The following is a 27,987-nucleotide window of genomic DNA, read 5'->3' on the forward strand; positions in this document are numbered from 1 at the left end:
TCGCAAAATAACTCACTAGTCTTTAACTGTTCAAAACAATTCATTCATTTCTAGCACACAGTTGGCGATAGTGTTGTGAACATGCAGCATAGACAAACACACACAGACTCGCTCAGCTATCCTTATTAGGACTTTGCACTAACCTCCATGCATTGGGGACATGTGACTTAATCAAAGCCTTATCCCTAACCTTAACGTCCAATTCAAACCCAACCACCTTATTCTAACCCCAAGTCAGTTTTTACCCCGAACCTAAACCAAGTTTTCATTACAACTGGGCTTCGGCCCCCATGAGGTCCTCCGGTCCAGACAAGACCAATGTTTAGGCTGTAAAAAACGAGTACGCACACTTTCTTCAGATTTTGCTGGCAAGAAAATTGTATTGTTATTTAATAAGGAACAGTTGTTTCTTACGTTTCTCTAAAATGTGTAATTGTGTACAAAGAGAAGACATTTTAAGCCAGAGCAGTGAAATACAACTGTTTTAATTTTGCAAAAGGATACCGGTTAAAACATTGAATGAAGCACTGAAACAAGCCACTGTGACGTTGCAAAATACCACTTAAAAAAAGGACATTGTAAGTTTCCAAGAAAAGAAGTCATTCAGTCGATCAGGAAGGCAAACATGAAAGAGCACAGGGAGCGTATTCATACCGAGATAAAAGTGTCCCGTGAATCGTCTGGGAGACTTCCTCATTCAAGACATTTCAAAATGTTTAACAAACAGCTGTTGACAAAGAACAAGCCTTCGATGTCTCGTTTCATTTATTATTATCAAAAGACAGCAATCTTTAAAAAACAAAAAGGCACCACTGTAGGGGATGAACTCACACCATCCATCTTACATGGTGGCGGCCGGTTTACACAAGACAACCAACATTTTCTGTTTCTGTTTAATACGCTGTAACAAGCTGTAGAAAAAGACCATTATTATTGTTATTAGCATGGAAGGTTACACAGAACGGAGAGCTTGAGAAAAATGACGACAAATGGGGCTTTTGTACAAAATGGTGGGTGAAGTGAGGTGTCCCTGCTGTTGGATTGGCTGATGTTATTAACTGTTTGTGCTGGTGTGACAGTGCCCCCTGCAGGAGAAAGGTGAAGCTCACAACACCAGATATTTTTTTGTTAGAATTTGTCTTGAGTATTAAGTGGGTGATAATAACAAAACAGCTAAGATTATCCAGAGGGTAGACACCACATCACTCCTAAGACACACACATTCACAATGGATTAACTGCATGGAAATTTAAATTTCAGCTAATTTCTCATTCTATTAAGGTATATATATTAAAAAAAAAAGTCATCCTCAACTATTCTTTAATCTTAATGCATAGATGTTAATTTAAAGGATGCTACATGTGCAGCACTTTTTAATCAACACACTGAGAAATTAATTGTGGTGGCGCATTGCAATGCTGGCAAGTAGACAGTAAAGTGTCTGTGATGAATAAGTAGCTCCCTGCTTTGTGCTTCAGTGTTTTGTTTTTCCAATTTAGAGATTCTCAGGTTTGATCTCCTGCAAAGTCCGAGAATACTCTTCAGTAGATTCGTAAGACACACGATGCAACTAGAGAAAAAAAAGAATAATCTAAAGACTAAAGAGAGTTGCACACAGAGGCTTGAATAAAGAGTTTAGAGCTCATGTGAGCAACTTAAACCTAGAAATAAAAAATTCCCGAACTAGTACCCTTGAAATAAATGAATAGCTGTTAAATTTGAAACCCACTGAGCCATGCACATTGGATGAAACCCCACTAACATTGAGTGCCCTGACAACACTAAGCGCCTCAGATGAGCATGATTTAATCTTGATGTGATTTTTTATGTATTAAAAAGCAACATGCATAAATCTCCAGGTGTGCTTCCTCCAGAATATTAAAAAACTTACATCATATCCCCCCTTTCTACAATTCCATGTCTAAAAATCATGCTTTGGCTTTTGAGATGAATATTTATCTTGAATTTCACACACTGTTCGATAAAACATCTTCATATTGGTGGTGAACTGGTCCACAAGGGAATTATTTAGACTTCGGTGAATAAAATGACTTTATAAAAAGGGCCTGTTCTTCCTTTGGTTGTTTTAGGTCCTTACTTTCATGATAATTCACCGATATCATGCACTGCAGTTTGTGAAAATCTAAAACACAGAGGGTATATATAGCTTGAATAGCCTACAGAGGGTCAAAATAGAGGAAACACCAACATAAAGAATTCCTGCGAGGGCGACGTGAGATGCCTTTTCCTAGCCTCGTCTCTGATTGGACAAAGACGAACGCCAATTTGAGCCAGAATGGGGATTTTCAGACCTCCGTGTGTCTACGGTGGTTTAAATGGCCTGTTCAAGATTATGGTTTTATAATTTCTGGTGTAAATTCTGTCGGGAACACGAATCCCCATCGAGGAGGCGTGGGCTCCTGCCCAGTAATCCTCTTCAGTCAGGAGCTGCATCCCACACATCCTCACCCTCTGCGGAGCGACTTGATTTTGGTTGCTTCTTTTACCATACCCTGTTATTGTGTTGAGCTAATGTTAAGACGGACACTGTAGAGACGTTATGGAAGCACAGCAATGGACGGAGACATTATGATGGATGTAGCTATATACACATTTACAGACTCTCTCTGGCTTCGCAGACGGCTTCCTCTCACACGGAACCGTTACCTTTCACACTATTAAGCGCATCGGGCAAGAGGACATTGAGAAACGTCCCAAATACAAGTGAATCAATAGTCAGCTTTGACTTCACACCCCTAAAAATATCAATTTGCTGCTTGAGATTATGTGACTTAAAACTTAAAGTCTGTGCATCCTTCAATGAAACGTCTGAAACCAAAGTGAAAAACGTTACCCCGTGAAATCTGTGGGTGAGAGAGCTGTTTGAGAAATAGTGAAACCTCCAGATAAGAAACGTGTCGGAACATTAGTGAGCTGATTGTTACAATGTGGTCAAAAAGTGAATCATTAATTACAAAAAAAAAGTTGAATTGTTTGTGTGACCCTCAAGCAGCAAATTGTGACGTAGCCCCGGTGGCTAAGGCCTTAAAAAAGAGACAAAGACGCGGTTCTCCGAGACAACAGGTGGCACTGTGAGTGACGGTGGAAAGCAGCAGACGTATAAAAACTTCTGTGTTTCAGGCCAAAACAGGAGGCGGGCTGCAGGGGGAGAGTTTACATGGATTCGCCCTGGGAATCATCGTCATCCAGAGATAAGGGCAAGTAGAGATCCTGGAAAGCAAAAACAATAAAAATCACATAAGGAGCAATTAATGATGGTGTGGTAATATAGGGTAACAAGATGAAACGGGCCGGAGGAGGAGGAGGAGAGTTGACCCGGTACCTTCTGCTTGTTGTTGAGGGCTGGACTGGTGGGGGTGGAGGTGGGGGAATGCTTTGAAATCGGGGTGGACAGCTGGCTGCTGGAGCCCGTCCCGTTGGCTGAGAGAGTGCCCGCAGATCAGAGAAAAGAGAGGGGGGGGGGGAAGGGTGAGGGATGGGAGATGGGGAGGGAGAGAAAGAGGTAAACAGAGGAGTGGGTTAGAAAAGTGTACAGGGAGAAGCCTGAACCCCTTTCCTTGGCTCTGGAGAGAAGTGGTGCCTGAGCCGAGGCCTCATTTGGCCGCAGCGTAGAGGGACGCTGTCTACGAGCCGTTTGTTAGACGCCGTTTTGTTCACTGGGCCTGCGCCTCGCCACGTTGCTAGGATTCCCTGTGTGTGGAACATTGTGTTTACATCTGAGAGCGGTGCGTTGGGATGTCGTCGAGCGTTTTTAACTGCTGTCAAAGAGTTTTTTTGTCTGCGGGAGATGAAAAGCAGTTTTACTATGAGCCAGATGGCCAGAGTCAATTTGAGCCAATGAGAGTTGAAAAAAACAGAAAAAGAGTCATTGTTAACCAACTTAACGCCACTGGCTTCATTTAACCACTCAGTCGGATAAACACACTCTCAAATGTAGACTTAAGAAGCTGTTGAAAGGACAAGCCTGTCCAGGAACAAAAAATAAACACATATCCTTTTATCTCTGGGTCTTAAAATCTGAAGATGAGCCGATCTCCCACACTGACTGAAAGGAGAGTGCAGCATTTTCCAAACGTCTCTCTGTATCAGCAAAGTTACAAACACTGGAGGGTTTGTCTTCTACAGTTGAGAGCTTTTTTCCTCCTCTGTAGAAAGTTGAGGATCACTGCGTTTCTTCACTTTCATCACAGGACCATGGCAGACACAGGTTTAACGCACTCAACCCATTAAACTCATTAAAGAAAGTGCTGGTGTAAAGATCACTGCTCTGGAAATCACATATACATTTTAGATTGAGGCTAGCCAATGTGAATCTGCACATGTATTTTTTGAGCTGTTGGCAAATAGCCAGCTGTGAACCAACTGGTCTAGAGACAGATGATGCAGTAAATTATAGTCTTTAATGTTTGCCTATAATCTTACAGTAAGCAGCCTTGGCTAGGGACATTTTCAATAATATACTATATACAGTATAATATATATAACTATGCACACATCAGTTAACCTGAAAATCATCAGTTTACTGGACATTACAAATTAGTAATTTGATATTTTCAATTGTTTCAAATATCACAAAAAAAAGTAGCATTTAATATTTAAATGCATTTGACTTTTGGGGGATTTTCTTATGATATAATATTGCTATCTCCATCAAGGAGGTTATGTTTCATCTGCGTTTGTTTGTTTGATAGTTAGCGGGACAACACACAAACATGACACCGATTTCCATAAAACTTGGTGGAAAGAGGTAGTTTAAAGTTTAGGTGCATATCTGGATTAGTGGGCGGGTCCAGGACGTTTCTTTCGCTTACATTAACATTTTGAGATGTTTCGTTAAAAATAATTAAATGATTTTGTTGGAAAGAAAATATTTTGATATTTATGAGCGAGTACAATTAGGTGCAGATCCAGTTAAAATCTGAATCTAGTGAGATATGGGTGACATAAGACAGAACCATTGAAATAGGTGTAGAGCATGAGACATAACATTTGTAAAATTCGAATCTTTAATTCTCAAGTATGAAACGCCAGTTAAATGAAGCACGTCTCACAGGCGTTTCCTCTGCTACGGCCCTGTGATCTCTGCTGACCTCTCAGAGGTGATTCAAACTCAGTTAACTCTCCAGCCTGTTGGCCAACCATCTGCTGTGTTGAAGGACGGCCTTCACCGATCCATGATCAATAAAATATACAAGACAGCTGAAGGCCTGAGGGAACCTGCAGAGCTGGAGCTTGCACCCCCTCACCTCGCCCAACACCACCACCTACCTTGTGAACTGGTGTGAAACATGAACTGTGGACTATCTGCAGCCCCCCCCCCCCCGAAATCTGTGAGAGCACCGACTCTCTGCATTTACCACACAGGAGATTTCACAGCTCTGTCCCCTGCCCCTGCTGGAGAGACAGTGTCACTGACCCTCACACTTTACGATGCCAGGGGAAGAATTAGAAAGTTTTTTCAATGCAGGATTTGAACCCATCATATGATACATAACAGAGAGAAGAACTGGTGCTGCATCTTTTGTGTTTTAGTGTCACACCTGCCTGTGTTTAGATTGTATGGTACCAACTGTTCAACGCTGCAGCTGTAAAGTCAGGTAGCATAGTAACACTGAGGTTTTAAGGTTAAAAGCTGATGTTGACATAAGGCATTCAAACATGTGCAGGCGTCAGTGTCTCTATTATGTTTTTTTCATGGATATTCTTAAATGCTAAATGGGGAAAAAAAAAACTGCTAAAAGTAGATTTCAATGTCTTTGTTTACTTTTCATGTTTTATTCATGGTTTAAAGCAAATAATCTGACAGAATTATAACACATCTCATCAGATTAGCTTCAACAAAACAAGGTCTGGATATTACTGTCCCCACTCTCACACATCAGGGTATCTTTTAAGGAGATGTTGTCGTGAGATCAAAGAACTGGTGTTGTTGGGACCCCACAGGAACAACTGTCCCAACACAGAGAGGAAACACAATTTATAGTCCCTCTAAGTATGTCTTCAAATTACAAACAATAAATAGATTACTGTGGATAGAAGGACAATACAAATTAAATTTTATCTTTTCTATTCTCAAATATGAATGCCAGATAAAATAATGTTTGATTAGTGTCCAAAGCCATCTTCAACAAAAATCCATCCTGAAGCCATTACAAAGCCGGCTATTCTCTTCAGAGTAAGGTCAAAGGTCAAGATCAGCTACAGCCCCCGCACCACTGGATTTAGTGTCTTCACCCCAGGAGCTACATCACTGTGCCGACATATCTGATGTGGCATTCGTTTTCATTTCCCGCAGCAGCATTAGCCTCGTTCTACTTTCTACCAGCCCTTTGTTCTGATTTATGGAACAAGGCGAGGTCAGGTTCTGCTCCAGTTTACAACGGAAGAGTTACGGTGTAGGCGAGATGGTAATGGGCTCACTTGATTCAGCAGGAGACTTGGTGCGCCTGATTGGAGCAGGACTCTTCACTGAACCGCGCTGACCCTTGGGCGTCTTCATCACCCTGCACTCTGTGGAGACAAAAGGACAAAGAGAAACTACAATTATCACTTGTTTCCTAAACTGGACGAATATAAAATATATAGTATAAAGTCTGGATAAAATACATTTGAAGGTATTCGTAATGTCTGACATTAATGTTATTATAAAGCTAAACTAGTCAAACTTTAATATTAGACAGCGCTAGATAATACCAAAGTGAGAAAATGGGAGATTTTTGTTCTCATTTGGATAAAAAAAAATCTAAAATCCAGTTAACATGTCATTTGCTCCCTGTGGCAAAGCAAATCCAGAGCGTGGCTCCTGGTGTGGTTCAATCTATTGAACTTTGACCTGCGATGTGTGCTGTGTGTGACGGTGCATTAACACTGCAGTTAACAAATGCCAGTCTGACTCAGACAGCCAGGATTTGTCATGTCACAAACCTAAGAAACCAATCCTGTCAGCTTGTGGGCGGAGCTCAGGGGCTGAAAAAAGGCTTGTCGACCATTGATCAGCTGTGAGGGCCTATTAGGACTATTAGCATATTCCTAGATCCTCATCACGAAACGAGGAAAGAAGATGTAGAGTTACATTTGACTCATTTTAAGGATATGAGGGAATTTTTTCATGAAAAACATTTTTAATATGTAATTTGAGGCTCAAGGGAGAGTAACAGGGAGTGGGCCCTTAAAGCATAATATAGAATCAGATGGTATCCTGATCACGTGTGATGCAAACCTTTCTAAATAAGATATTTAATCAATTTGAATAAAAATGATGTCATTTACAAACTGAACGGCTGCCTATTGACTTGTCATTTGATTGGTGGAAATGAAATGCAACAAGCCTCATTATTATTCCAGTTCTAATATGTCAGGGAGGCAGAAGTTGATTTTTGATTCCTCGTAAATTGGGCTGAGATTGTAGATTTTTAATTTTTCTTATCTTTCATTAATTTTCATAACACAATAAAAAGCTTTAAGTGTCTACTTCCAGCAGTGTTGTATTGTGTCTTTTCTCCCCTGAGTATTTTCAGTAACATGGAACACACCCGGTTTTGTGTGACTGAAAAAAAAAACCCAGAAGGATGGAACTGTTTAAATGTATGTATATGTGCGACAGTGACAGTTTATTTTTATCACATAAAGATGTATGCAGTGTATATAGAGTGGCTGTATTAATCAGGGCAGGCAGACTCCACTCCCTGCTACCCCTCCCTCTGCATCGTCCCCTCTGTTTGTACTTTCAGCCCCCTGCCCCCCCTCCTCTTTTCCACTTTTGATGCTAATTATACTATCTGTCCTCCCTCCGTCTCCCGGGATCGACCATGTCTGTCTCCTCTCTCTCTCTCTCTCTTACCCTTCACACACTGCTGCATGCAGACACACACTACATTTGTGTTCCATTGTTTTGTGCGAGGTGTGCCACCACGCCTTTTGACAGTGCTTCAGACTGGCAGCTTGTCTCGTCCACTCAGTGGTCTCAAAATAGCCCCCCCCCCCCCCCCCAAGTGTGTCTGCACAGATTTCCCCTCAGCCTTAACTGACTCTGGTGCTTGTGATTCTGCCAAACCCAAGATCAAAAGCCTTTATCAGTGTAAATGGAAAAAAACAAGGTTTATTTCAATGTTATTGATTGTGTCTGCTACGTTTGCATATACTTAATTTATACCAACGCCAAGGAGGTTATGTTTTATAAAGACAACAACTAACATCTGGCTTTTATCTGCAATGTGAATGGATACAATCGACTTTCACTCCCGGGTCAGACGACTCTGCAGTAGACACAGGTTTTTTAATCAGCTCCAGCTTTGATGGAAACACGACACCCAGATGAATGTGCTAATTTGGCGAGACAGCAAGGTGCCACAGATTTCGCTGCATTTGTTAAGTCTAACATGAAGCAACTGGGGTAAAAAAAAAGAAGCGAGTACTCACAACAACGTATACCTATTCATTTTTTTGTAAAAGAGTTATTAGTTAGGAGGATTACGCAAAATTACTTGATGGATTTCCACGATACTTGGAAGGATGTGGGATGGTTCAGGAAAGAACACAGAGCACACATATTGGTGCTGATCTAGATCAGACAGCAGATCCAGTTTTCTTTTTTTTTTCACATTCTTTAGAATTTTTTATGTTTTTCCAGCAAACAAACAAATCACGCACTGATATGAGTGTTTTACATTTAGTGCAGCTTGATTGAACTTAAGGGGACGGTGGGGCCTTAGCAGTTGTATGCACTCCACTGAGAGCCATTCTAGCTCATTATATTATCAGAATTACCTTCCGAAACAAAAGGATTCTATAAGCATCAAGAATGATGAGCACTGTGGATACACAGTTTTCGTAAATCACAGACAGGCCTCTCTCCTGCGCCTCGGCTCCACTGAGGACAACTCAGTGATGTCTGGATGCTCGAGACTCTTCAGCCATTTTATTTAGCATTGCCCTGAGGTTATCATAGATTGAATGAAACAATTTAGATTTGGTTCCATGGGGGCGAGTATGCTGAGAGGAGAGGGCCCAGATCATTATAAATAAACTGGAATCGCCATCCTAACCTGATCTGACAAGGAAGCAGGAGCAGAGAAAGGGTTAAAGGAGCACGATGACAAATCAGCCCTGTACTGAATCAGCGCAGCGTTTGGATTTAAAGGACATCGGCGCGATACTGAATGCGTGGAGGAGGGACGTTGGGTGAAAGTGGGTTGTTAAAAATAGGGGTATTTCAAAGTCTGCGGGGAGCGGAGAGACTCACTGGGAGGATTGGTTTCACATTTTCTCTCCTCCACTTCTCAGCAGTATCAGCACCAACAGATCAGCTGGCCTGAACCTGTCACCGGAAAGATTAATGGCTCTTTCTCCTCTACCTTTCCCTCTCTCTGCTGCCGGCTGCAGATAACATACTTCAATCGCCGCCCGCCGCCTTATGTAGGCCTGCACCTCACATGTGTAATTTTTCTCCTCACAAAGCTACAGTATGGAAGTGAGCATAACATCTTTAACAGGGACACGGGTGTATTAAACCCACCCCAGGAGCAAATTACCTCTCCTCTTTATGTGGGGGTTTCCATATAAAAGACATGACACAGTTTATATTCTAAGGCTCCATGATATTGAGACCGAGAGAATCATGTCAGAAACATGTTGAATTTCACAGATCTTTTTACATTTTTCTAACGCTTATTCTTTTCCTTCAGTTAACCTCTTTATTAGATGTTCCCTTTTTGTCCCCATCAAATTATGAATATGAGATTATAAGGCTGATCTCGTCATCATTAGGTTTATAAACCAGATGGTATAAAACGGCGAGACAGAATTTGAATATCCTGAAACATACACATAACATTAATAATATAAATTTGATTCTCTGCAGCCTATACTGTCAAGTTTACATTGATTTATAGGAGCTTGCCAGACATATAGATTCATATTCTTTCAAATGATCTATGATTTAACATAACATGCAAATGATTAGTTCTTTAAATCAAAATGCAGATATTAATGGTGAAAAAGCCCTCTTGTGCATGCAAGGACATTTTCAATGCTGTAATGTGTCACTGCTGCATGAATATTTTATAATATTTTGTAGAACAAGGTATACCACACAAAATATTATGTTTTCAGTACACTTATATACAGTCTATATGATGTAAAATACAGACTGAAAAAGTTACCCCGACCGTTCTGATCCAGAGAGAAGTCGTCCTGGGCATAGCGGAATTTCTCTGGTCCACATGCAATGAAGACATCGTCATCGCCGAAGAAATCTTGAAGGCAGGTCACCTAAGAAGACAGGAGACAGAACTTATGAGACACTTTTTATTTGTCTTCAACTGGTAGATCAAGAGAAAGACTTTGCAGCCATGTAGGTGGCTCTGTGAGGCTGGACTGTGCACAGCAGGAACTAACATCAGCACGCAAACAAGGTTTCAATGAAAACGCTAAACAAGTACGTTGTTTACCATTTTCCCCGCCAAGGTTTTCCAGGTTAGAATTGTAATATTTGCTCATAAGCACTTAACACAATATACAACTGAATCTGATGGGGAAGTCAAAAGTCTTGAAATCAAGTATCGGACAAATTAGACTTTTGATTTGATGATGCTGCTGCCTGATGAAAGTTAAAGGATCATGGATGCTGTGGAAGTGGAGAAGTAGCCAGTAGAAATATTTATCAGGATGAAACTTATAAATGGCTGCGCATCACCGATTTATCACTCTGAACCACTGACCGACAGGCCAACACTGCGGTAGAGCCACACACGTCAGTTTTAAGTGCAAATCAAAGCCTTTACACTCCCTACTGAGAGACGTATATATACCAAGAGGGTGGCTTGGCCAGGAGAGAATCATCTGTTCATATCAATCTGATTAAATGCCTGTTGGGACTGCCTAATATAATAAAGTGTAAATGCTAATTCTGGACAAATCATTCATTAAGACAGCACGGGGCATTATCCATTCCTGTGCAGAGGAAGCACCATGAATGATGGAGTCATATGTTTGATGAATGTAAGTAGTGTTAAAATGGTGAAGTATATTTAATAAAGTGTACAAATTCTGATCTGCACCAAAATGTTTGGGGGTTTTCCCGGACCCATTTTGCATTTCCTAGTTTCCCTAAGTTTCTTGGAAATCCATTCAAAAGCTTTTGTAAAATCCTGCTAATTAACAAACAACCACAAACAAAGGCAGAGGTAAAAAAAAGGACACAGTCTGCGGATAAATTCTCTGAGTAAGAAAGGATGTTGTCGTCTGCCAGCCAAAGGATTTAGGCAGCCTCAGGTGGTGGCGGTCGGTCCCTTTGTCGGTTCCTTGTCTTGTTAACATGCCTTTAGCTACAGTAGCGTCATTAACAAAACACATTCACACAAAAGGCATAAAAAGGCTCCAACAGAGAGGATAAAGTTACACCTCCGCTGTAATGTTTAAAAGACTCAACTCCGTCCCCTGGGACTTTTCACTATAGCAGCTGTTGACACAATATGGCCTACTTAGTGGACAGATGTCTCTGGGCCACACCTTCTCCGCTGCTCCCCAATACACAGGCCCTGTTACCAGCTCAGGCACGCCTATTAAAGCCATTCAACCCAAAAGCTCTTTCCCCTTCGGTTAAGGGGTTTTGTTTTTACTTCCTGGTGCAAGTTCGATTTGTTCCAGAGCATCTTCGTCTCATTTCCAGATGACTTTCTGGGCTTTTTCTGACTTTTTCTAAAAAAACTAAATCTCTCACAGACGGAGCCCATCTGTAGATTTCTCTGAGTGGCCTGAAAGATTATCCTTGGTTGGGCCGTTCGCCAGGATAGTCAAGATGCATCAGGGTTTTCTTTGTGATACACATCTAAACTATGAGCTGCAGATAATTTGGGAACACCGCACCCCAGCAGCTGCCCTGTTGGTTCTCCGTCCTGCTAGACAAGCTAAAAGTGTGCGGTGGCTCGGTGGCGTGGAATCCAACAGCTGTACCCTCTCTGCCTCCCACTATGTTCCCACAAGATACCGGCTGGCAGATTCCCCGCTGAGGTACAGAGATGATGCTTCGACTCCAGGGATCCAAATCTAATTGGTTTTTCGGCCGGAGGTTGAATTTACAGGCTGCACATTTGTTTTTTTTCCCTTGTTCATTATCAAGAGATCAGATACATGTTACTTTCATTAGGTTAAACCGTTGTGCTGCAGTAACAGCACCTGACAGTTAATCAAGATGAAAGCATTAAGAAAGGTTCCTTTTCCCTCATGGCCACCGGGGCGGAGGAGAGGAGATGGAAAACACAGGATGGAATGGGGCGAGAGGGTGGAGACTAGTCCATGTTTTAATGGCTTTAAGAACAGAGCTGATTAAAGGGATAAAGTGTTTAGCCAACAGACTGCTACCTTAATCTCGCTCTTAACGGAATCTCCATTAGGAAAGATGATTAGCTTCTCTCTGTTGCTTTCTGATTGCAGAGGACCACTCGGCGGCAGCAGTTCCGTTCTTGCCACTCAACGCGTCCAGAGTGGGGAAATCAAAAATAACAAAAGTGCAATTTACACATTGAAAATCCGGGGTTTTGAGGAATTTGATGCACAAGTACAGTGGCCTTTCTAAACCCGCTCATCTGGAATGTTTGTTTGGCCTGTGGTGATGCAGGTTGCAGCTTTCTTGACTGTGAAAGGGACTTACAGTAATTAGGTCACAGCAAATAAAGACCAGCTGCAGATCACCGGAGCTGCACCACCGCTGCTGCACAGAGAGCTGTCCATTCAAAGTCCAGCAAAGCTCAACTCAGTCCACAGATCCCAGAACTGGAGAATCAGCGCTGATGTCATGATCGACAGTGTGACTTACGTTGATGAGTCCCAGGCTTCGCTGCTGCAAAGCGCTGGTCGCCTGTTTTTTCAAAGTTTATTAATATTGAACATATCTCATGTCAAATTCTCACAAAATCCAATGAAGCATTTCCTTGGGCCCTCATCAATACACATGCCAAGACTGAAGCCAAAAAGAAAGACGGTTCTCGAGATATTCCAGCCACAGAAAGATTTCTGGATTTATTTGATAGATTGTTTGTCATCTCTTGTCTCACATATCAGGGACTGAATGGTGCTTAGTGAGTGAGCACCTCCACCGAGGCCAAAATCTATTTCGCAAGGGAAGAGGAAAAAGTCCTGGGTCCATCCAATTATCCGGATATTCTTTCTTCTAACCCCTCCGTAAAATTTCATGTAAATCAGTAGTTTTAAAGTAATCCTGAGGACAGTCACACAGCAGTGAAGACCTCCTTGGCAGATGATTTAAGTCACACTTTAAAGAGCACTGTTAAGTTTATGAGTCTCAGTCTCAGTAAACACGATCTCTCCAAGAAGAGCTTTGCCTTGTTTTTCTTCATCACTTCTGAACCAAGATATTACTATAATGCAACATGTGAGAGAGCATGATGACACAGTTCATGAAAAGGCAGCCGTCTCTGAACCTGGGCACGTCCACCCTTCTTGTCAGTCCTTAGCAACAACACTAAATCCTTTTTTGAAATCCTATTAATCCAGTTCCCCACGGTGATCACTTGAGATCAACATCATACCACGCAGGTCTCAGACCAGGCCTCTCTACATCATTAAACCTACAAATTCATATACAGTGTGTATCAAATGTCCTGCAGCCTTTCAAACAATCAGCCAAATCTGACCTGCATGTGCATAGCTTTCTGATGACAAACATTATCATCGGGTATTATTTTCCCCTGGTCGGCCTATGGACAGTTAGTGTGAGCCTCGGTAAGTTTTGACATCTGTCTACAGTTGACAGACACACAGGAGAAGAACCGGTTCGCTTTGCACGCAATCACATCGAGAGCAAAATGTCAGCGTCTCTTTGAAACGTGGCTGCAGTGAAGAAAGGGCAGGCCGGCTCGGGAACATTCGGATGTAGGTTGAGAAAGCATCCTCTCTCAATTTGAAAAGGTCAGTCAGCTGCATCAGACACAGCCACCTGGCAAACGGGTTCCAGGAGGAGGACAATATGAAATGACATGATGTCACTTTGATTTCTGCAAAGCCTTCGTGGTTATTTACACACTGTGCACGCACCCAGATGCACACATCAGAACCAGTATGTATATATTTATTGACGGGCTAATCGTAAAAAAAAAGGTTTTATGAAGAACTGGCTCCTTCCAGACTCCAGGTGCCCCCCACCCCCTGTCCCACCAAGCCCATCCCTAATCTCTGCCTCACCAGCTGTCCGTACCAAAAGACCCCCAGGAAACCACAAGCCCATCCACCATGAGCTATACGCTCCCATCCACCATCTACACAACAACTGAATTATTCAGAGTTCCTTATAGACCAATTGACCAATCATCCACAGATGCAGATATTTCATTAGGTGATGGTGGTCAAGTGGTAAATTTAGAAATTGAGAACACTGTAGCTGGGGAGATAGAGGGTCACGACTTAGGGCCATTTCTCTAGTTTGTCTCTCTGCTGCAATATGAATGTTCGCAAAACTACTTGCAATTAATTCAGGAGATGTTTCCAAATTTGATAGAATTCATATATGGAGCAACCAGGTAACAAGCTATTTGATGCTCTGTCAACACGTCTGCAGATATTTTGCAGAATGAACCTTTTGTCTTTTCCTCAATTCCAAAGTTTTCAAAACCTCTGGTTTCTGACTTACTGGGAGTGGGTCCTAACTGTCTGCAGAAGATTTTCTGTTTCTGATCCTGTTTAAAATCTATCAAAAATAAAAACCATTATAGTTAGGAGTCTTTCTTTTTGCAGCAGCAATCCAAGGCTTCTGTCTTTCTCCTCGAGTGTTATGCTCTTAATGACAGAAAATGTGAATTGAAATACGTGTTGATAACCTGGAGTGGTGCCGGAGAGAGGTGGGAGAGGAGCAGGGGAAAATGGGCAGATCTGCTAAATGAATAATGTACAACGGTAAAAACGTATCCAGTGCTGAGGCATTTTTTTAATTAAATTTTTTACGTCAATGTGTTTTGTGTATATTGGACCAACTTTGGTCACAAATGTATGAATTATTGTCCAAATTTTTAGAGGCTTCAGGCATATAAAGAGTTTTCAGGTTATTACAGAGAGAGCAAAAATACCAATGTGGGCACTGGTGGACCATTTCCATTGCTGAGTTTAACGTGCGTTTGTGTGAAGTTGCAGAAAAGACCCTCAGACAAAGCCCATGTGTCATTTGTCTCCGACATGCAGCTGACCTGTATTCACTTCAGCAGAAATGAATTAGCGGAGAGAAACCGGACCTCAGGACTCATCAGTCACTTTGACTCCACACTCCCATGTTAATTGATTTCCTTGCAAAGGAAGTAAAGCTGATCAACGTTGCATTGTAGCGCTCGGAGTCCCTGTCGTGACCTGGGCGTCTCAGCTAACCTGTGATGCTGTGACTAACACTGAAGACTCAACTCCAGCGTTAATGAGTCAGCAGAAAATACATCCTTAAATGATAAAAACACCATAGAGGAGTCATCGCACATCAGCCCATGCAGTTCTCCTCCGACTTCTGTACTGGTACTGCACTGTAAAGCAGTCTTTTTCTTAAGTCTTCAGTGGGGGTGCACACTGCAGCATTTTCTATTTTACTGTGCTTTCTGTACATTAGCAGATAAGAGTACATGGGACACTTCAAAGGGGGAAAATTCTAAGATTTCAAGTTTAAAGTTGTACGTTTTTCAAAATAAAGTCGTACGTGTCTTGTTACAGGGGGAACTTCACAGGATAAGCCGGCCGCCTGAGTTAAAATGAGAAATGTGGAGCATATCTATAATACAGTATAAAAATAAAAACACATAATCCTTGGCCCATCAGCATCACATTATCATAATAATTGAAGACTTGTGAAAGAAACGTCTATTCCGAAGAAAGACTCTTTTGTTGGAGCAGGAAATGTCTGCGAGTGGTCGACTGGTTTGTTACATCTGCGCAATATTCAAAGAGGTTAAGTAGTTTCTCATGAGACAAGGAGATTTAGAATCAGGTATATAATTCTGCTAAAGCGCTTTACTTCTTTATTGTCAGAATATCATGTTTCTTTCCTCATTAAATATGACTGAATTCTAGTAATATGACATTATAGTCTTTAATATGACCCTAATACGTCACAGGCATGCAAGGATGTGACTGCGTTAGGTGTAAGGTTGATTGCATAGTAATCAATTCAAGTTTGAGTTAAAGAAAACAACAAATCCTACAGTGAGCAGATGCATTTTCATTTTAAATATCACATTGTGTAGTCTCAGGATTACCGAGCTGTGTGGGAGGAAGTGTAAAAAAAGATTAAAAAGGCGGAAAAGGAGCCGGTAAGACCTGGTTTGCAACCCATGAGGAAACACCCACACACACACTGCTTCACTGTTGGATCAATATCAGCCTCTGCAATGAGCAGAATATTCCTCCAGAACACAGTCTCCATTTTATATCAGTGTCTCACAGACAATAAAAAGAGCTTGAAAAACACCAAAAAATAAAATGAAATTTGGGCATCAGGAAATGCTTCTCGCTGGTTTCTTCTCTGACCTGTTGGTGACCTTGGTGCACCAGTACAGTCTGAGGGTAACTGCAGATCCCCCCCCGGATGCATTTGGAGCACAGATGAGCCAGTTAGGCTGCAATATCTGCACAGTCATGGGGACCAGCTGGTGCCTGATGTTGTTTTAACCCCGCCCCTCCCCGAGCCCCCGAGGAAGCAGGCTTTCCATTTGGATGACTGATGTGGTCTTAACATTATTAAATCCTGCCACCAACCCCCCCGCGGACATGCTCACTTGTTGATGTGGCGTTCTTGCAGGAAGGGAGGTTGTGGGGGGGACAGACGATGCATACGGGTTGCCATGCCTGCCCGAGATGCTTCATCGTGGGGGCCGCGCCCCTCTGTCAGCCTGACTATCTGCCTCTCTGCGTGTGTGTGTGTGACTAATATGTGGCTGTGGTGACTTGTGTTGACAGGTGAGGAGCAGAGAGCAGGCAGGTAAGACCCTGCGTAAAGAGCACACTCAGCGTATTACAGCCATTGTCAAAACCTGAATCCATTACAGCAGAGCTTATTGCCATGACAACTGCTTCTGCAGCATGGCAGAGAGCAGGCAGACTGCGCGAGCGCTGATAACCAGTAAGAATCAGGCTTTTCTGCCCCGTTACTGCATACTGGGAGCCCTGAACCCACGCCTCTGTCCAGCTCCCATTCAGTGAATCATTTCTGCAGCATCAGTTATGAACTTTTAAAGCGAATTTGAATCTTTTGTTCTTCGACAATAACGGTGTGACCTTGTGCCTGAAGCATCCGTTTCTTTTCTTCTGCGACTCATTTTATTATATATTTAATACTATTTCTATTTTTTTAAGCCTTCATTCTAAAACCAGCTTGGAATAAAGGACACTCAAATCTGTTAAGACTCCTCTGCAATCCTGCAAAGGCAATTTACAAGGACATATCACACAGCCACACAATGGACCCTCCAATACACAGATTTCTTTTTACAAATGATATTCGGATTTGGCAACCCCCCAAACTGCAATTCTGCTGAACACGTTGTAGATCTTAAATGCAAATCAGAAGTATTCTCCTGTGCAGACACCTCTCTCTCACAGAAGAATGCAGAATAGAGTGCCTGCAATCAAATAAACCCTCTGGTTTAATGAAGCCTTTCGAAGCAGTGAGTGCAAATCAAGAAAATTTACTTTTTTTTATGTGCTGTGAGGAGCGGTGAATAATTACTCCCCATCAGCAGAAATAAAATGATCCTAATTTGCTCTTAGAATGGAGAATGACTCCTGAATCCACCGGCCCCACCCTTCCTGACTGAAGTGAATAGCACAGACGTTTGAGGGGAAAATTGGAGTGATTCTGTTCCCGGACAAAGAGAGGACGACAGGCTGTCTTTAGAGTCGACACGGCACCGAGGGGTACGCCAAAATCCAGCCTGAGGAGCCGCCATTTAAAAAATAAAACAAAAAGATAGAAAACACAACCGGTGCAGCCTTTTAGTCGAGCACAAATTAATCTTTCACAATCAAACATCCCTACAGCCAATGATGGAGTGTGCACAGGTAAAGAGATAATAATGTGTGATTTTTTATTTATTTTTTAAACCAAAGACGTGCATTGATAGACCCTCACACCCACTACAGGATGTGGTATCTGACAGACCAGTCCACACCAGCTGGGCTCTCTTTGTGCCCGAGATGTGGTCTCCTAGCAACCGGTCCGAGCAGCTATCGCAACGGAATGGGAAGAGGAGGATCGACGGAGAGTCAGGGAGGGAGGGGCGGGCGCTGCTGCTGCATCAATATTGCCTCTACCATATCACCTCCACCACAGAGCAGCTGCAGTGTGCCTCTGCACACAAAGGCGCCGCAATAAACGTGCGCAGCATTTTCACCACATTTCTGCGCATTGCCACGAGGCGCCGGCACGAGTCAATGGACACTGATCATCAAATAATCCATCTATGCCACTGCTATGACAACAGGATCAATATGCTCTGATTGGGATGGCTAAAGCATGGGCAGGCTATTAAATATACTTTGTGGGAAGCAATAATTATTAAAAATTCATTGCAAGGGAAAAAAAAGGGGATGAAACCTGACCACAGAGATAAATGCACCAAAATATATCAACGACTGTAACATCCTACAAGATAATAAGAATTTCCAAACAGCACAAGTGTTTCTGTAGGAAGGAAATCTGTTCAACGCCCAGAGCAGCCAGACTGCACCCATGGGAGAGAGCATTCAAATCAAATTCCCTAATCTATCAATTCGGCGCTCCGCCCCTCCTCCAATACACACATGTGCCTTATTACTACAAAGTAAAAAAAGAAAAAACCAAGAGGCACAACCTACAGGAGCTCAGCAGGCCACAATCCCCAGTCCATCTGTAATGAATAATACAGGACAAAAGGTCCCCACACGAGGATTTGTGAACATTTAACCATATCAAAGAGGGCGCTGAAGAACAGATGTCCGTATGCACATCCGCACATGCTTCCGCGACTGCTCCGCATCCACGCCTTCGTTCATTTACTGCCATTCACAATAGTCTGGAAAAAACCAAAGCTATGTGATCTCTGCAGCAGAACTACAGGTGAGACGTGAGAGAGGTTTAAGATGAGGTCCCCACTGCACAGAAGAACATACACGTATATCACCAAAATAACCTTTTCTCTTTGGACCACAGGAATCATTAACATTTGATTTATTACTTTATGAAGTCATACACATCTTGATATGAAGTATATAGGCGACCCAGACGATCTCAGCTACCTCTCCGCAGCCTCCCAGTTGAAGTGACCCTGCCTGGTGAGTGCGTTTGTCCTTCCAGACTGTTCCATTAAAGCTCAAACATGAATAAACCATCATGTCCTTTTATGGCTGTGAGATGAGAAACCCCGGGAGTGACTTTTAGCCCAAGTTCATACAGATCATTTGATCTCTGTGCTTTTGCATCTGTGCCCAGATATGACCCTACATAGTAAACTCATGGTAAACCTTGATTGGTGATAATAGTCTATACAAGAAATATTTGTACCGATATATATGTGACAATACCAAGCCCTCTATCAAACACAGTCTAACATGTAAAAAGATGTTCTTGCCTTTACTAGAGATGTTCCGATACCAGCATCAGAAAGGCCTGTGATACTGCCAACAAAGCCTGGTTGGGCATCTGCGAGTACACAAATCTATGTAACAAGTCCATCCCATGTCTAGTAGTATATTAGTTAATTTCAGATGAGATTTTTAAATGTACCAATATCAGTATCGGTCAAACAAAAAAATCACAGGTGGGACAAATGGTATCAGAACATCTCTGCCCTTTACAGATGTGAAGTTACAGATTGACCTGTGCAGAGAAACTCTCAAAACTGTAAGAGCCAAGGTGAAAGTTTGAAATTATGTATATACCAATACAAATACACAATTTGCTGATTGAATTTAGCAGGTAAGCAAATTAGGCAGCAGTACGAACTAGCCAATCAGAATAAACTCAATGAGCCAGTTACCCAATGGACATTAGGATTCAGGGTTAAACATTTCAATTAAGTGAAATAAAGATTGCTGGAGATGCAGAAGCAATGTTCATGAATGCCACTGTGAATAATCTGAACTGGGATTTGTATTTTTGTAATTCAGGAAGCATATTGCCTTTAATCCCACATTGTGGTGTAAGTTACAGAGTTTTGACGTCAGTGCGTGTTTTGATGTGACCACAGCCAGCCAGTGGATCCCATTCAGTGAACTCCAGAGAGTCGTCAAACTCGCTCAGGACACTTTCCTCTGTGGCTTGTGTTACATGGAGCAGAACGTGTGCATTTCAGACCTCGACAAGTCAAGCAGCATCATCACATAGGGAATTAATGATGAGGATCCAGACGTGTATTTGACAGACTGAGTGTCTCTAGGACGATAGGAGACCTTAAAACATTTTTTAACTCCAAACCTCAGATGTTTTCTGAAGTCAGCATATAGGAAAGGATTTTAGAATTTAGAGTAAATTCAAGTTTCAGTGTTTTATTTAAATACCTGCATGCACCACCCTAAAGCAACAAAGGGGGACAAAATGATCAAACACAACAATACAGAGCTCGACTCTTTGTCCCCGGCCATAGTGGGTGGAGGGCAGAACTTCCCAGGACTTGAGCTTTTCAAAACGCAGATCTACTAAAGAAAAATACCTGTGGCCTTAAAACTAACTGCACAACAAAAGGCAGGTGGACAGGACACTAATGACCTGAACCACAAGACAGGAGAATCTGCTGTGGGAGAGTGGGACAGGATGTTCTCATGGTTCTCAAGGTTCTCATGAACTGGCTCCTGTTGACTTATGGTCAGAGGGTACAATAGCATTTTGTCTTCTTTCTTGCATTCACAAACACAGAATTTGGTTTCCTGCTTCTTTTGATGCTGGCGATACCAGCCTGGGTGTGGGTGGACATAAGAATAATGACCTGTTCTCAATCCAGACCACAGTTGTTCCTATTGTGTAACTTTAACTAATGTGCTCCACCATCTATTATTCCCAGACCAAAGCTTTATTCTGAGTTTCAAATGAACACAAAAATCTTGGTACGATTGAGTTTAAGCTGTTTTTGAGTTTTTCATTTGCACGATATGACCCAATTACAGGTGTCCAGATGCAAGTATAGTCCGTAACAGTGACCGCCAACTTTTGGAACAGCTCTGGTTCCGTTCATTTCCCATTCATTTTCTCCATTGAGTGTTTAGAGAAACCTCATAAAGAGTTTTAAGTCTAGAACAAGACCGAACTGCTACGAGATGACTCTTGAGCACAAATATTTTTTTATTCTGAAAAGATATTGGTACAAGGGTACTTCATCTTTCTAAGATAAGAGAAACTACACATCCCAATACAGACTATTTACCATTTAAAAAGTAATAGTAACCACATCCAATGTCTTATCTGGGAGCTTGATGTAACGATGGCTGAATGTGGGACGTACCTGCTTGCCATCCAGCGTGTAGATCCTCTTCACGATCCCACTTTCAAGTTTGATGGCCTCTGTGATGTCGGTGAGGACCTGCTCGAAGGAGTGTGCCGTTTTCTTGTTGAGCAGAATGCGCACAGCCTTGCGCGGCTTCACGCCACTGCGCATCACCGTCACAAGCTTGGGGCGAACAAAGTCCTTGGTCTCCCTGGGCTCGCAAGCGGCCTTGGCGGCTAAGGACTGCATGTTCTTCTGGCTCGCGGAGGCCTTTACATTCACAGACCAGTTGGGGTTGACGTTCTTTGTGTAGTCGACCTTCTTGTACAAGTTCTCTGATGCACAAACGTAGCTTTCGCCTGCGACGGCAAAATAAAAAAAATTGGGTTAGTGTGTTGTAACACATTCAGCAGTTCAACTTTGACACCAGAGAGTCCCAGAGGTGTTCAATCAGAAACATTCCAACCTGCAGGAACTCAGATGATCAGATGTCAAGACCAGTGGGAGAACATTTAACACCTCTGATTTCATCTCAGTTCGATCTAATGTCACAACTAAAACTCGTTTTTTCTTTGCTGAAGAATATAGTGCAAACTGCAGATGGTGTCAGTTTGATTTTTTTGGACCTTGCTGAGAATTAAAATAGTCTGTTGCACGGTGATCATGAATATTTATGTACCATGACTCCCACCTGCATGTTTATGTCTGGTGCTATAGGAAAAAAATAAAACTTCAAAGATCACCCACGAGACCACAGCACAAACCAGTACCTGAAATGTATGGTACACAGCGACAGTAATAACAATACAGTAGAGACACATCTTCACACTTTGAAGACTCTGGTTTTGAGTTTAAAATATTCCCATCGGCTTCATTAGACCTATATAACGAAACCCAGTGCACATTAAAAGGAGGACTTCACTAAGGACAGTGCTGATAGAAAAACATAAACCATTTCATATTGTGATTCGCCTTGTGTCACCAATTACCCTTTTTAATTCCTAAACTGCCCGAAGGAAAGAAACATGGACAGTGAACGCGAAGCTAAAGATGGTCATTTTGAACAGGGAGAAAAACTCTGATTAGTCAAAGATTAACACGATCATAGCTAAAAGAGGAGTTACTTCTGTCAGCAGGACATGGTTTCACATGTTTCACATAAAGTCTGAATCACGAATCCAGACTTTATGTTAATTATGCCGCCACAACACACTCAAATCGAACCAAACTCTTTACCACCTACGCAAGAATCATGTCAAACAGAACAGAGAGAGTCTACGGAGCATCAAGGTACAAAGAAAATCTGACATTCTCAGAGCCTTGGAACCAAATCATATAAAAAAAACGCAAAGAAGTAACAGCTGCAGATACAAGGTGTACAAAAAGGACGGCCGACGATGACTCACTACCTGGTGGCTTGCTCCAGTATAACTCCAATAAATCATCCTCTCTCCATGTTAGCATATGGGACATGGACTAAACTAAAAAGTGAAAAAAATGTCAAATACTTTTAATGTAAAATGTACATTAAACTAGATTAGATTTGACAGAAAATGGTCTAGATCAGGATATGAGATTTTAGTCACATGGCACAGCACTAACCTCAGTGATATGCTAATACTCAGCGTCCTCACAAATGTACTACTGAATTGTCCCGTCCTTCTTACAGCTCTCTAAATAATCTACGGTAATTTTCTTTGTCATTCAATGACCTACAGTTTCCACTGCAGATTGTGCTGAGGAGCTACAGTTAAGACAAAAGGCAGCAGGGGGAAGAGAGATAAAGAGAACATTTGGCAATGGGGAGAATCCAGAAGGCAACAATTAGGCCAAAAGTGGAGAAACGACTGCAAAGACAAAAGGCACACAACAGGATTACACTGTGCACAAGAGATTGAGCAATTAATTACAACCCACAAGAGGAAGCACAACGAAATGCCCCCCACCACCCATAGTCTTTACTGTGCAGCCCCTTTACTGCACTCACCACACACACACACCAAACACACTCCTATCTCGCCTAAGCAGCTCAAGTAGCAGAGATGATCGCCTCGTTTTGGACAAAATAAGCTGCAGTACCTCTTCAAGCGTCTTTAGAGAAGTCTCATAAAATAAAGTTTCTCAGCAAGAAGGGCCGAGCTTAAGGTTGGGTCTCTTCCATAGATTTTTAAATTGATCCTGAGACACGTTTGAATATTTAGATTGATTTAAGAATCTGGCGAGATCAAAATATTGTCCTCAAAAAAGGGGTTTCGCCGATTTATGGCTTTCCGCTGTACATGCATGGATCATCCTGTTGGGTGCCAAGGAGATGCCATTGCCACAAATCTGTCAAAATCATCTTTGGCAACTTCCACAACATGAATCTGAATCATTTCTTTGCTCGGATCATCCCTCTGATGCCAAACACAGACACTAACAGATATGACGGCAGCTGCTCATAAAACTTGAACAACTGATTATCATCCAAAGCAGTAATAGTTTGAAATGAGTCAGAATGTAAAATGCCTTGACTTATTAATCCGGTTGACTTTTTAAGTTTTGAATACAATATGAAAAAGATTTGGCGGTTGAAAATCCCTCATAGATTGGCCCCGGACATTTCTTTTAAGAGTCAGATCCTAACGCTGTCTGTTAACGAACCATTGATCCCATGCTGAGCTGCAGAGAGCTGACGCTACAGCTCAGTATGAACCATGCTGGGTCTAAGCTAAACATCCGAAAACTGAGATCCCTGAGCCCCATTACGACCAAGGCAGAGGAGCTGCTTTCAACTCTGTCAGCGGGAAACCTTCAACAGCTGAATCATGAAATACCATTTATTATGAGTAACATGGGATATAAACCAGTTTGTGAATGACCAATGTAAAGTCAGGCAAAGAGAGAGAACCAGTTTGAGAGAATTTACAAACTGCCAACAGTTAAGAAAAGTGGACTGCCCCAAAGTAACCCACCAGATTAAAAGTTACTACATCATACGAGAGATTATAGGAGTCTAGACCAGACAGATAAGACTTCTAATCTCGGAAAACTGGAAATGTTCTTCTTCTAAATCTTCTCAGCGCAGAAACTGACTTGATCTTCTTTAGCATGGTGGCCTATAATGCCTCAGTTTGATCTCACCAGAGCAGCTCTACTGGCGGACAAAGAAATTGATAATCCAAACAATCTGGTATCCCACGAAGGAGATGCATTAAATCAGATCAGGGCTTTGGGGGGGTGGGGGTCCTGCTAAAACAATGCTTACCTTCCTCTAGCTCATCCATGGATTCGATCTTCTGTGTGCCATCAATAGTGAAGATGAAGCGGACGCCCTGTGGCAAGTTGATGTGGTCGGAAAGCGAGCGGGTGAGGTCAGCCAGGAGGGCGTCAAAGGTGCGAAACCGGTCGCCCGCCACGGCGTACACGATGCCCTTGAAGTAGCGGTCTCCGTTGCGGTAGAAGCGCACTTTTTTGGCTTTCTTCTCATTGCTGAGGGTCTGCAGGGTGCGTGTGCGGTAAAAGCTGCAGTGGGCGCTGTGGGTCGGGCTGGGGAGTCCATTCAAGCGCCCGCCCCGCGGGGTGCGGGAGGCCTTGTCTCGCTCGTCAAAATGTCCAAAGTCTAGCTCCATGATGACTGAAAGTTGTGATGGTTGTGGTGAATGTGTGGTGGTGGTGGTGACCAGCTCTGACGAGTCTAGGAAAAAAAGAAAAACAATGTATGTGAGGCATCGTTAAGTAAAATACTGAAACAATAGTATATTATTTGGAATACAACATTGAGTTTTCATCTTTGGCTTGATCCAAAAACATTGGCCATCAGACGAGGACATTTCAAATGTCAGGAATACAGCAACAGGTAAAGTCAGTCTGAATGCCAATTGAAATCCAAAATACATATTTTGTACTCATTCCACAGTTGAACCTTAGTTGAAACCGTCATCACATTTTACTCATCGATTTTGCAAATCATGGGGATTTAAAGGTTCTAAGGATAAATTCAAATCATTCACCTTTAGCCATAACCAATTAACAAGTTATGCTACAAAATGGAATGGCTAGAGCAGCTTTCCCATTTTACAAACCAGTCTTTCCCTGGTAACCTCTGACCAGGGCAGAGTAAAAATACTCCCAACCCAGAGCAAAAACTCATTAAAACATGAATTTCATATTCAAATATATATTTCATGTTGAAAACTTTTACACAGCTGTATAACATAAATACAGACATAAAATAGGACGCTATCTGTGCCCTGCTTAAAGCCCGGCTCCACTGACATAATCTCCTTATTCATGGCGTGTTCTTTAAAACACGAGGGATCTCAAGTCACAAACTGAGAAGCAGAATAAATAAGTGTCGTGCATGTCACTTGTTTCAGTCGCAGGTCTTCATTAGCCGACAGGACTTGACAGTATCGACTGAAAGGTCAAAGCTCTTTAAACACAGCTCAACTCTAAGTGGCTTGTTAACAACACACAGGTTTGGAATCTTCTGTCTTAAATCAATTCCATCACAATTTCCTACAACACCGTGAGTCACTATTATTTAAGAAGAGCTGCATCATGATGACATCATATGTCAATTTGGTTATTTCTTCCAAATGATGAAACTAAATTGTTCCACATGTCCGTTCTTTCCTGATCAACAGAACACTGATCGTTGTTGATTAATGAATTTGTCCATAGAAGCTGACATTACTCTTTTGATTAATCTCAACTGCACATTTGTTTGAGCTTCTCCCTCGAGAGGAATTGTTCTGTTTCCAATCAGAGTAAAACTTAAACCTCTTCAGGCTTTGTTCTGCTGCAGAACAGATCTCATTAATTATTTTATTGTTTAGTCGATTGATCAAGGATTTATTACATTTGCTAATAAGAAAATTAAGCTCATGATATTTATCTCCAACATCGTCCGGTCCTACTTCCAATGAACATCCTATAAAGTAAAGGAAAATCCCTTCAGTAATCTCTTGTCTGTCCCTTACACCATTTTGTTTCATGAAAACCAGCCAATGAAATGTTGTCCGACACTACTCATTTGCTCACTGAATCTTCCCTTTGTGGTTTTCCATGATTTAAAGTAGGGCTGAACAATACTGACAAATGATATCAATATCGATCTTATCATGATAAACATCAAATTAATAATTTCAAGTTAAAAACCTGATTTTGTGAAGGTTGAGGCTTTAAACTCTTCTTTATGTGCAGAGAAAAAGACAAACACGTTACAAACCTAGTGTCGATCGATAACATGTTAAACCTCCGCGCTGCGCTTGCATAATGCATAAGCAACATTCGAGTTTGGTTATATTGCTGTGGATATAAATGATATTGTGATAATCATTGATATCGTTTAAAGCCCTTTATGTTAGAATGCACATACAGTACAGCATGCAAGCTAAGACACATGGTGCCGCCACCCATCCATGTGGTGGGGCCCTCCACTCTCAGCTTGAACCCCAGTGCTGCTGCTGCTGCTGACTGGCGTTTTATGACAGGCTCCCTGATGAGGGGTGGGACTTGAGCAGAATGGGTGCTCCTCAGCTGACAAAGGCCAGGTTTGGAGCCCATCTGCTGCAGCATAATGGGCAGATCGGAGTGTGACCCTTCCCCAGTGGAGCATCAACTAGGAAGGTCCATTGTCTCAGACAGTGACATCATCACCACCACCACCACCGCCGCTGCTGCTGCTGCTGAGTCCAGGAGGTGCAGCACCATGCTTCTCCCAGACAGGACCCTCATCAAACAGTTCCAGTGCACAGCTATGTGACATGACATCATGATCGCCTGCCTTATGTGGCAGATCGATGCACTGCAGAGGTTTTATCATTAAATCCAGATCCACATTTTAAGCAGCAGCAGCAGCAGCAACACTCTTGATATATATATTTTGTTCCTGCTCCTGAACAAGCCTCCCACTCCCACTCAACACCACAGCATGACTCTCTCCACATCAGAACTGATCCACACACACACACACACACACACATCTACTTTATCCTTCACATCCTGCTACATAGAGCTGCCCTGACATCACAGCCACAAAGAGAAAAGTTTCCCTGATGCCTCACTTCTCCTCCTTTATGCAGGATGGAGGAGGTGAGGCCACATGGCCGCAGAGCAGCAGCTGCACAAAATGCAAGTTTTCCTCCAGAAAAAAAAAAAAGAGGGGAGGGGCACTACACCTCCTCACAATCCACCTGCTCACATCTGATCACCTCACATATATAAAACCATTCATCCAACACGTTAATGCCCACTGTGCTCACTCAATTGACCCACTCGCCAGTCTAAAGCAGCCCAGTTTAATGTCTCCCCGGACCAGTAAAGTCTGAGGATGATCCCACCAAGTGGAGGACTTACCTGCGTCTCTGCTGCTGCCGGCTGAGGAGTGAAGGGTGTGTGCGCGTGAGTGTGAGTGTGGACGGGGGGGGGAGTGAGTCTCTGCAGCAGGATGGAAGAAGCACGCCGTCTCTCTCCTCGCCTTTGTCTGCCTTCAGTCTGAGAGCCGAGCCGCTGCTGCTGCCGCCTGCCTCCACTGGGTCCTAAA

General features: G+C 42.5%; 1 protein-coding gene across 4 annotated transcripts; it reads right to left on the minus strand.

Moving 5' to 3' along the window:
- Positions 1-469: 469 nt before the first annotated feature.
- Positions 470-27,939, minus strand: LOC133969916 (neuronal migration protein doublecortin-like). 4 transcript variants are annotated; one of them, XM_062406637.1, is made up of 7 exons: positions 27,801-27,939; positions 24,706-25,134; positions 21,477-21,817; positions 10,188-10,290; positions 6,442-6,531; positions 3,344-3,441; positions 470-3,231 (listed from the first exon to the last, which is right to left on the minus strand). In XM_062406637.1, exons 2-7 carry the CDS (start codon positions 25,067-25,069, stop codon positions 3,175-3,177), a joined length of 1,053 nt encoding a protein of 350 aa, XP_062262621.1. In that variant the 5' UTR covers positions 25,070-25,134; positions 27,801-27,939; the 3' UTR covers positions 470-3,174. The 4 variants fall into 4 exon arrangements, with proteins under 4 accessions (XP_062262621.1, XP_062262620.1, XP_062262625.1 ...); XM_062406636.1 differs by having other exon boundaries at positions 10,182-10,290; XM_062406641.1 differs by lacking the exons at positions 470-3,231; positions 3,344-3,441 and adding an exon at positions 5,818-5,970.
- Between the last annotated feature and the right edge of the window lie 48 nt (positions 27,940-27,987).

This window comes from Platichthys flesus, chromosome 15 (genome assembly GCF_949316205.1).
Source record: "Platichthys flesus chromosome 15, fPlaFle2.1, whole genome shotgun sequence".
In the NCBI taxonomy this organism is placed as follows: Eukaryota; Metazoa; Chordata; class Actinopteri; order Pleuronectiformes; family Pleuronectidae; genus Platichthys; species Platichthys flesus.